Below are 10,203 nucleotides of genomic sequence, written 5' to 3' on the forward strand. Positions count from 1 at the left end.
CATTTGTCTATATTAGCTTCTGCTCATTGGTTTCCTATTGAATCGAGAATATAATCTAAAGTTATCTTTCAAGCATAAAAAAACCTTTATAATTAAGCTCCGGCAATCAACAGAGATTAGTTATGTTCCTAAAGTAGACTATGAAGCAGATCTTTTACTTATCAGGCTTATTTCTTCTAGAAGCAACTTCCAGTTTAAGACAATGCAGACATGCTGTCTTCTGTTGAGAATGGGCTTAAAGATGTTCTGTTTGATAAATTTCATGGATAAGTTAGTTCAGGTCATCTTGGGCTACCTCGGTAGTTGTGGTGGGAAGTTTTCTTGGCTTAGCTCCTAAAGAACAGAAGGCGCTTTTGGCTACTAAAAGGTGCACTCAGATAGAGCCCGGTGTCTGTGGTAATTTCCACAAGTTCACCGCTCTACATTTCAGATGCTCAGGTTTACACCCAGGGCTGTTTCATCAAATAAGAGGAGCATCAGCATGTGAAGCTGACACTCTAAGTGACAGAAACTCAGCAAATAGACAGAGATATTGAAGATGTTTTTTTTTAGATCATCCAAAGGTCAAATATTCCCCCATTAAGGCTTAAATTAAATACAAATTATGTATTTTTTTCCAGTCATACTTGGTTTATGCATGTAAAACTGTTTTTCCTGCTAATTAGGTTTTTAAGATAGAATAATTTTAAATTTGATTGAACAGTGATATATTGATATAACAGTGGGCATGTTTACCTTATGTGCCGAGTCGGGAGCATCTGTAGTGTTAGCGTGTCTAATAACTGATGAAGTTTTAGCTGATCGATTACAAAACTGAAAGAAAATCTGTTAATGGTGAACAAAGTAACTGCAAGACCATGGTATAAAGATGGAGAGATGGGTAGTGCTGTGGCTAGCTGTGCTCAGTAGCTAAAAGGTTAGCCTCTTTTAAATTTGTGTCAACAACAACCGTTCATCCTCCCGTGCCTTCAGATCTTAATAAAAAGAATAAAAATAAGCTGAGACCTTTTTTGTCACCTTGGTAAATGGCATAGCTCAGTCTTAGAAAGCAGTACTTTCCTTCAAGTCTGACAATGACTGTTTTCTACTTTCGGATACTTTAGATCGCCAATGAAATGTAAAATAATAGCAAATATAGGTAATAACATTTTGAGACTCCAAAAGAGATTTGATCCTTAAGAAACGGGTGCAATACAGTTTGTTCAAGTGGAGTTGCCATATGTTGACATCATAAGAAGGGGCAGGGCCCCGAACAGATCTGACCACCCAAGCAGATCTGGTACCTACACTGGGGGCAGAACGGGCAACATCAAATCCTACCTGAAACTGTTGGCTAAAGATAAGGTAAAATACGGTAAGATTGTTATTCCTGCTGCCGGTAATGACGGAGATGACATCTTGAATTGAATGGAATTCTAGTCAAAACTGATATTAGAGTGTTACGAAAAATAACCACGAAAAACAAAGGTAAGGCAAATGTAGTGAACGGCTAAAGTTCTTCATTATAAACCCCAAAACATATGAGGATTCATACATTTTCATGCATCTTACAGATTACATGTATACGGGCTTGAATACTTGTTCAGAGTTTACTTGTTTATCTGTGTTTTTCTCTTAGAGGAAGCCACTAAAAATGCTACACTGCTACCCCCACTGTCGCTAAATGCATGTTCAGTATGAGGGATTGCAAGTTAAAGGCACATTGCAGCAAATGTACAGGGTCCCTTCATGCCTGATACAAGAAGAGTAAACTCTTGAAGATAATGGCTTGGTGCAATCTGTTTTGTTTCCTCGGATAGAAACCTTTTCAAATAATCTGTCTACATGATTTGATTAAATTGACTCTGCAAATGCCTTTATATGGTATGTGTTATAAATTGGGACCATATAAATACTCAGAACTGAGACTGAATTAAAATTTGTGTTCATATTTCACAAAAAAATAAAATACTGATGAAATATTTTAATGCAAATCCAAAAAAAGCCTAATGCTGTTTCAAAGTATTGTATTTACACTTATAATTTGAAATTATTGTTATGTTTGTCTGTGAAAAATTAAACATACAAAACTCTTAAATTGCGAGATACAGGAATACAACATATATAGAAGACGTATCTTATAGAATCTAGGTGGATAAAAGGCTGGGAAATAAATATTTCAGGTCTGTAGTGTGGACAAGGCATACATTTTAAAAACAACCCTCCTCACAAGCAGATGGCAGTGTAAAGAAAAAAATCAAGCCACATTAGCAAAACATGATGCAACAGCAAGACACATAATTTTACAACAGAGGAGCAGATAATAAACATATAAATGCTAACTCTCTCCTCCTAATCATGCACTCATGCATGTATTTGAAGGATGCTTCAAGAAAGGCCAGAGTTGTTCAAAAAACTCAGATTAGATGAATAATACACATGCAGAGATTTAGAGAGCTGAAGAATCATGCAGTTGGACAAACACAAAGAGACAGGAGGGGGCGCAACAATATCTTTACCTGTAAAACTGTTGTTCATTTCCGTGGCCTGGTCGTCATCGTCGTTGTCAGCAGGCACTACGCGGACTTTTTGCATGTCATTGTAGGACTTGGTGCGCTTTGGTGTGGACGGAAGGGAGCCAGCATCACTGAGAGTCACTGTCCCAATGATGGGCTGCCTTGGAGGCTTTGGGGTCCCATAATAGTTACCTAGGCAACAAAGAGGACATTAGCATGCTTGAGAGACAGAGGGAAAGGGAAAGGGATGAAGAGAAGGAGTCTGGGATAAAAAGGCAGTGCAGGGGGACAAAGAAAAAGCAGCCAGGGGATCTGCACATAATCTTATGTTGGGAATAAAAGACACGAAGCTGGATTGCAAATCCTGGAAATAACCAGATGGTGAGGAACCCAGAACCTTCGTGCTTGTGTTTAAGGATATATTATGTAAACTCTGCAAGTATCATGTATAATTTACAATATTTGGCTTTTTCCAGCTGGATAAATAGGTAAACTAGTTCTACAATAAGTTACTAGGATGAAAAAAAGTTATCTTAGACATTTTATAAATATTCAGACTGTATCTTGTTTTAAGTGCTCATTTGGAGGAGTCATTAAAAGAATGCTGTGCCTTGCCCTCCCTCAGTGGGGCACCCATGTACATGCTGACAGAGTTTGGCCTGCATGCATGCACACGTCACCATGTAAACCTCAAACAGGAAACGTTGCCTACTCACATATTTCTAACAGCAAGATAGTCTACAAGTTCCAGCCACCTTAGTCATTTAAGCTGTTAATGGCTGGCCTTGGTTAAGCAGGCCAGGGAGATTCACCTTTAAATCATATTTTCTTGCAGAAAACAATATATGAGCATGTTAATATATGAGCAATACTTTTTACCTGTGTCATTTTATTAGACACAAATACATTTCTGGACATCTATGCTTTGATTTATTTGGATGTATTAATTGCGTGGATTGTTACAGACATCTGGTGAAAATGTCGTCAGTAGCACCTCTACAAATATATGAATTTAACCTGCTGTATTTATATATATATATATATATATATATATATATATATATATATATATATATANATCCATCCATCCATCCATCCTGGGCAGTTCTCTCAACTACCTGGTGCTACTACTTCACTGAATAAGAACACTGACTCTCTACATAGCAACATCAATCTCTATATCAGAAAAATAAATCTACTGGTAAAAACAACATGCACTGCAGTGCTACTTTTGAGAGGGGCATTTTCACAGGTATCTCAACAATGTTTCATTGCAAACCTAAAAATACCAATTATTTGGATTTTTCTAAACGGCTTTGGAATATTTTTTCGATAATTTAAGTATAAATAGGACTGTATGCAAAATGGCAGTGTCCCATCTGATTTGCCTACATGGATTGAACTACCACAGATTGTTGGCCCCAAGCATACCAAGACTAATGAGTTCCCCTGCTGTCTAAAGAGAAGTAAAAATAACTAATACGGCCATAAAGTGTTTTACCTCAAATAAAAAAAAAGTACACATATACATATATATATATACATACATATACATATATATACACATATATATACACATACACATATATATATACATATATATACATATATATATACATATATATACATATACATATACATATATATACATATACACATATATATACACATATACATACATATATATATATATATATATATAGCTTCAACACTTTTACATAGCTACTTAGACATACACACATTTATGCACATAACCCTCCCTGTCTACCAACTTTAAAGGATCTGTTAAACTAGTCGTGCCTGCTGATGTGCCGAGTGCCACGGACTCCTGTGAACAGGTATTTGACATTGTCTGTGTGAAAGAGAGTAACGTGCCAACACACAGCAGGGCCAGTGCCAAGCAGATTAATGTCATAACATTCTTTCCAAGCCATGTGCACACAATCTCTCTCTCGCTCACTCTGTTTTACTCTCTCTCTCTCAAACAGACACACACAAAAATCTGACTTAGCAGTGCATAACACACAGTCCAACAAACAATCACTCATACACATGTTTTACACACACAGGTTTGTGTCAGTATGAGACTTAGCTCTGCACAATGCTGTCCTAATCAGAGTGAGAGGGGCAGATGCGGAGAGACCTGCTGTCTCCTGGATGAATCCCCCCTCCCATCATGCACAGTCTAATCAGAATCAACTGAGTGCACAGCCTTACAGCCTGCCCACATGTAGGAAAAACTAAATATGATGACTGCTATGCTGAACCAATCAGTAAAGAACCAGGACACCTGCTTTATCACGAGTTATGTGAGGTGCCTCTTTTGATCTTTGTATTGTCCTCCTCACCTTCATATGTTCCTACTTCCAGTAGTGTGCCACTGTCCTCCAGTTGTAGGAAGTCCTCCACAGACAGGAAGTTGTAATCCAACCCTGGGACCTCTCCGTCTCGAGGGGGGCGGGTCGTACCTAAGCAGGAGTAGAAAAATAAAGGTTCTCTTTAATGTTTTAAAGCCAAAGTTGCAACCAGTATGTCCTTTGGGGAATAACAGTACTCTTGTCTGACAACTACAACCCTAAGAGTCTACCACTATATCGCCAGATTTGTTCAGTTGTCTTAGATGAGGATGAGCCTCCAGGAGGGGCTCACAAAATGAAGATGGTGTGATTGTAATTCAGCACTATCATTGGAAGCACACTGCCTGTGAATATTCTGTCAAGAAATTAAATTAAGGCTTCCATGGGAAACTACAGCCTGTCAAGTCTAAGTCCAAGTCTAAGAAAAAGGTCATCTTTAACAGTAAACTTAGGTGAATCCTGTTGCTTACCTCTCTGTGCAAACTTATGTTTTTAATAGTGAAAATCATTTTTTTATTTGCTGATAATGTTGTTGCTGAATTAGCTGCAGCTTTTATGGATATCCATGGTGGTTTAACAGATTTCCTATTTTGATAAGACTCTTGATCAACTTCTAGGATTTTCCAGGATGGTTGAACTACCATAAAAAAAACACAGAATGTCTAAGAATAATACATTTTTTATAAATCCCTTCTTTCTAAGTAATTTTTTTTAACCATACACAGTGACAGAGAGGCTGCATTTAACTGGTCAAATTAATTTAATTGACTGATTAATAGATCATTTCAACACATAACATCACAAAAAATGCATATCCTGTATGACTGAAAAATTATATATATACATTTTCAATGTATCATTTTTCAATGAAATCTTCAGACAGTCATTGGGTATTCTTAATTGAATTGTTAAATCATATTAATGCAAATATATAAGACCATCTAGGTAAGAAAGTGACTATATTGTAAAACTTGCAATTCAGAACAAATGACAAATGAAAATCACTTTCTGTATTTCCAGTAAATATAGATTATTGAGTGCAAATTAAGGCTATTTTTGTTTTCAGCATTTTAACTCATAACGAAAACGGCTGTCATAATAATTCTCAATCTTAAAAAGGTAAGTCACTTTATAAAAAATATGTCTTAGGTTAGTCTAAAAAAAGCAGCACATTTTGTATTAAATAGCTTCTAAAACTGCTGAAATTTGCTATTGTTATTGTTAGGTTTTGAGCATGGGTGTTTAAGACACCAAACCTGACTTCAGGCTCTATTTACAGTTGCCTTTGCACTAGCTATTTTTTTTTTAAACCCAATAATTGATAACTACCCGACCATATTTAAGGTACTTACATTTTTTTAACAGTGCAGAGAGCAAGTGCAACATGCAGCATGACATTGAATGATCAATTTTATGAGTCATTGCAGTGATATTTGCACAGTAATTAATAATAATAATTAATAATAATACAAAGTTTTTTTTTTTACGGATGTACAAAGCCTCCATTGTAGATTAAAGCCAATGTTGCAGCATCAGATGTTTCAAAAGGGGATGCTGCAGCACAATAGTGTAACAAGATTATGACAGTCCTAAAAAAAAAAAACTCTGAAAAATCAGCGAAGAAAAAAGGCTGTTTTTTGGGTTTAAACAATATGTCGATCAAATTCAGTAACATCTGAACGTTATTGCTACACATATAATCTTATATCTTCCCTGTGTTTTTTTTATTTTAAAGAGAAACGCATCAAAAAAGGTTTCATGTCTGAATGTTTACTTTGGTCTTTCCAGAATGCCAGCTCATGCTTCATCCCTGAAGGTTTTCACACCCCACAAAGCACCATAAAATCTGCAGGCTTTACTAAGCCCTAAACCTGGTAATGCTAAGAAAGCACAGATTTTCTGTCTCTTTTCTGATATTTGAAAATTATATTTAAAAAAAATTAAACTGGCAGTAGCTTTTGGATAAGCCTTATTGGGGTTCAGACCGTGAGCAAACACAAAACTCTTACATGAGGAAAACAACATTATAAATCATCTAACAGTCAGTTTAGAGCAGCACACAAGCAAAGCACTGCTTTATATTCACCTCAGAAGACAGAGATAAAAGTGAAGGTGTCTGGGAGTTTGAATCATGGGAATGGGAGGTCCCTTGATAAAAGGCAATGTTTTTGAAGCTCAGTGTGCTTTAAAAAGACTTCATTCTCTTAATAAAGCCTTTTTTTTTTACCTCAAATAATTTCTCTGATAGGCTGACAAATGTAAGTATGGCATTGCAACTTTGTACATCATAACAGGATATAAATGCTAATTATTTGAGCTTTTTTGTTTCATTAAAACGGCATGTATTATTTTATATCATACTGTTTGGCTTAATGGCTCACTTAGCAAAAAGAAAAAAAAGTAAAAAAATGTCCACACCAAAAGAAAAATGTTAAAGAAAAATAAATAAAAAAAGAAAGGGGAAGATATTTAACCATGGATCCATATTTATATGTCTGGATACTCAAAGACTGGCAGAACACTTACAAAGAGAGCAAAAAACCCTAGATTCACTGTGTGTGACAGAGTTGTTGAACATGAAGATCAAACTAGTCAGGAATAAACATTCTTCTTAGAATTGATCTGTATAAAAGCAGCAGCTCCAACTCTTTGGTTTATTTTATTTCTGTTCTCTGTTTCTCTTTGAACAGTGTGATATATAGCTTTAGAGAGTTCCAATATATTTGCTAAATTCACAGCTTAAGATCAACCCCCTCTACTTATATATTATTGCTGTTGGCTCAGTGTTTGGATTATTATACAGCCCTGAATGTAGCAACACAAATTTATTCAAAGTTAAAGGAGCTTCGCAGAAACTTAAACTGCATTAGTTATGACAGGAGCAGGCTTTCTTTCAACAAACTCATGTATAGGTTACAAATGTTGATCTCAAATTACAAATGATTACATTTACCACATAGTATTATAGCATCTTATAATCATTGATAATCAATTATAATAGCGTCTCATAAAGCATCTTCACCTAAAACAGAATTGGAATAAAATACATCCGTTTAAGTGACAAAAGCAATAACTTTTTCAAACAGTTTGAGAACGGCTCCAACATATAGATAACATTAATATTTATCATAATCAGTAACTTTAATAATTAACCAACATAATTTTATATTTATACCCCTAACTGAGTTTAGCTCCATATCTTGGTTGAACTATCTTTATGCAACTGTAATTTTGTGAATTAATAGCCTTTAAGAAAGTAACTTTAGCATATTTTTTTTTATCTGCTAGCATGATATGCTTCATTGTTTTTTTTTTTTCCAATATGGGTAAAACTATCAACAGGATCTCATTCATCAAGTAGCAGAGAGAGTGTAATCTCAGCTGATTGAAAGGCTTTCTTTGTCAAAAAAAAACAAATGAAAGCCTCAATTGTACAAGAGTAACAGTGAGGTCAGACTCGTTTTATTACAATCATCCTGGTGAGTTAATAGAGAAACAATGAGAGGCCCCATTCAGGCCTGGCTCTTATACAAAGTCATTGATGGGTGTTGTGTCTATTCACAGCTTGAGAAGTGAATGTGTCTGTAAAATATAATAGTAAAGCACAAAAGACTGTTTTTATAATGGTATATAATCTAAGACTTTTTAAGCTGAAATATGACTTTTTTTATCTGTAAGTTCTGGCATCAACTGGTGCAATCTTGCATTTCATGCTGCTACTACAGATGCACATCATGTAACAGAATCTAGTTTTGCCATCACCCATAAACTTACATTTAGAAGTTCCAATATAAGCAGACTTATAGTTATTCCGTAAAGGTTGTTTAAAATTTGATACCAGTATCAGACAGGGCCCCAATCCAGCACTAAATTGGTGGTATCGGTATTGGCAAGTATCAAAAAATAGGGCACAGATATCCTTTTGGGAGCCAAAAGTTTATTATGTTGTCACCCATTCCAGGTAGGCAATAAAAAGTTCTACTGGATTCACTTTGTTTTAGTCTTTTTCCTGCTTCACAAAGGTAGGCAGCAGCTTGACAAAGCCATGGTGGCAATTATTTTACATCCAAGTAGTATGCAGTTCTTCATATATAAACACACACACATCAATTTCAAACAGATGGTATAGGTATGGTATCGGTATAGGCCGATACTTCACAACCAGGTATCGGGTATCGGGCCAAAAAATTGCATCGCCGCAACACTGTTTAAAATATAGGAAACAACATGTTGATTTCAGCAAAGCTTGAATGTATAAGAAAGGTTTGTTTTTTTAAGAGTTTAAAACTATTAAACGTCTCCCTGATATATACTCAAATAGAGTCAAAGTGGCTGTACAAATATGTGTTCATTTGTTTATTTTTCCAATTATGCTGCCTTCATGTGGTATTGAAATGATTGTAAATACCAAACACAACATGAAAAGTGCACTTCCACTGGAAAGCTGGAAAAATTTTATTATACCCGAGTTGCCGAGATGAGGTGAACTTTGACTTTTCAACATAGCAAAGAGCAGAGAAAGGAATTTGTATGGCAAACACAGCATTGTTAAATATCCTGTTTCTTTGTAGCCTAGTCAATGCTGTGACATACAAATAAAAAAAATTTATTTCTTAAAATGACTAATCATTAGATTTTATCAAATTCTCGCTAGCAGAAAGTCTATGCATTTGATGCGTCCTCTTCTTTCTGTAGCAGATGAATTAGGACGTCTATTACTGTGTTGCCCAAGTAGCAGGTCAGGATAATCTGTGGATCTGAAATGTTTTCTACTCTACCATGACAAAAGCACTTGAACACAATCCAAAGGTAATTTTCACCTTACAAGTGGAAAAGATCATCTTTACGAGGCCACATGAAGGCAGCATTAATCCCAAGTAGGTCAACAAATTTACTTTTACAAGAGGAGAATTACAGATTTTGTTATAATGCTCCATTCGATATACATATGTAAAAAAAAGACATTTTAAATCCAATGGAATTAAAAGAGAAGAGGAAAAAAAAGAAAAAAGAATGAGAGATATGTGAGGTGAAAAGTTAAAAGAAAGGGAGAAAGAGGGGCAGAAAAAAACATAAAAAGTGTCATAGGTAAAACCAGCGAATATATAACAGCTGCAGCCCTGAGAAACACACAAAATGTATCTAGTAGCAAACTACAGAATTTATCAATACAGATGCGTATCTGTAAACACCCTGATCACTTGTTGGTTTATGCATGAACACGTTTTTAAATGTGAGGTATCTCCACAAAAATGCTAATGGTATTTGTAAAGAGCCAGACTGCGTGAGTATGAAGGACCAACTCTGCCATATTTAAAAATAAATACAGAAATAAATAAATGCTCAATAAA

At 35.4% G+C, this 10,203-nt stretch overlaps 1 protein-coding gene across 14 annotated transcripts in view; it reads right to left on the bottom strand.

Moving 5' to 3' along the window:
* The window catches only part of LOC107090390 (membrane-associated guanylate kinase, WW and PDZ domain-containing protein 1-like), a 124,480-nt gene that overhangs the window by 45,221 nt on the left and 69,056 nt on the right, over window positions 1–10,203 (bottom strand). For all 14 annotated transcript variants that reach the window (XM_015383730.1, XM_015383731.1, XM_015383736.1 and 11 more), the window contains 2 exons: window positions 4,844–4,963; window positions 2,499–2,687 (listed from right to left, as the gene is read on the bottom strand). In XM_015383730.1, the coding sequence (XP_015239216.1) occupies window positions 2,499–2,687; window positions 4,844–4,963 (309 nt within the window). The remainder of the gene's footprint in view (window positions 1–2,498; window positions 2,688–4,843; window positions 4,964–10,203) is intronic.

The sequence above is a fragment of the Cyprinodon variegatus genome, unplaced genomic scaffold (assembly GCF_000732505.1).
Source record: "Cyprinodon variegatus isolate N-32 unplaced genomic scaffold, C_variegatus-1.0 Scaffold293, whole genome shotgun sequence".
In the NCBI taxonomy this organism is placed as follows: Eukaryota; Metazoa; Chordata; class Actinopteri; order Cyprinodontiformes; family Cyprinodontidae; genus Cyprinodon; species Cyprinodon variegatus.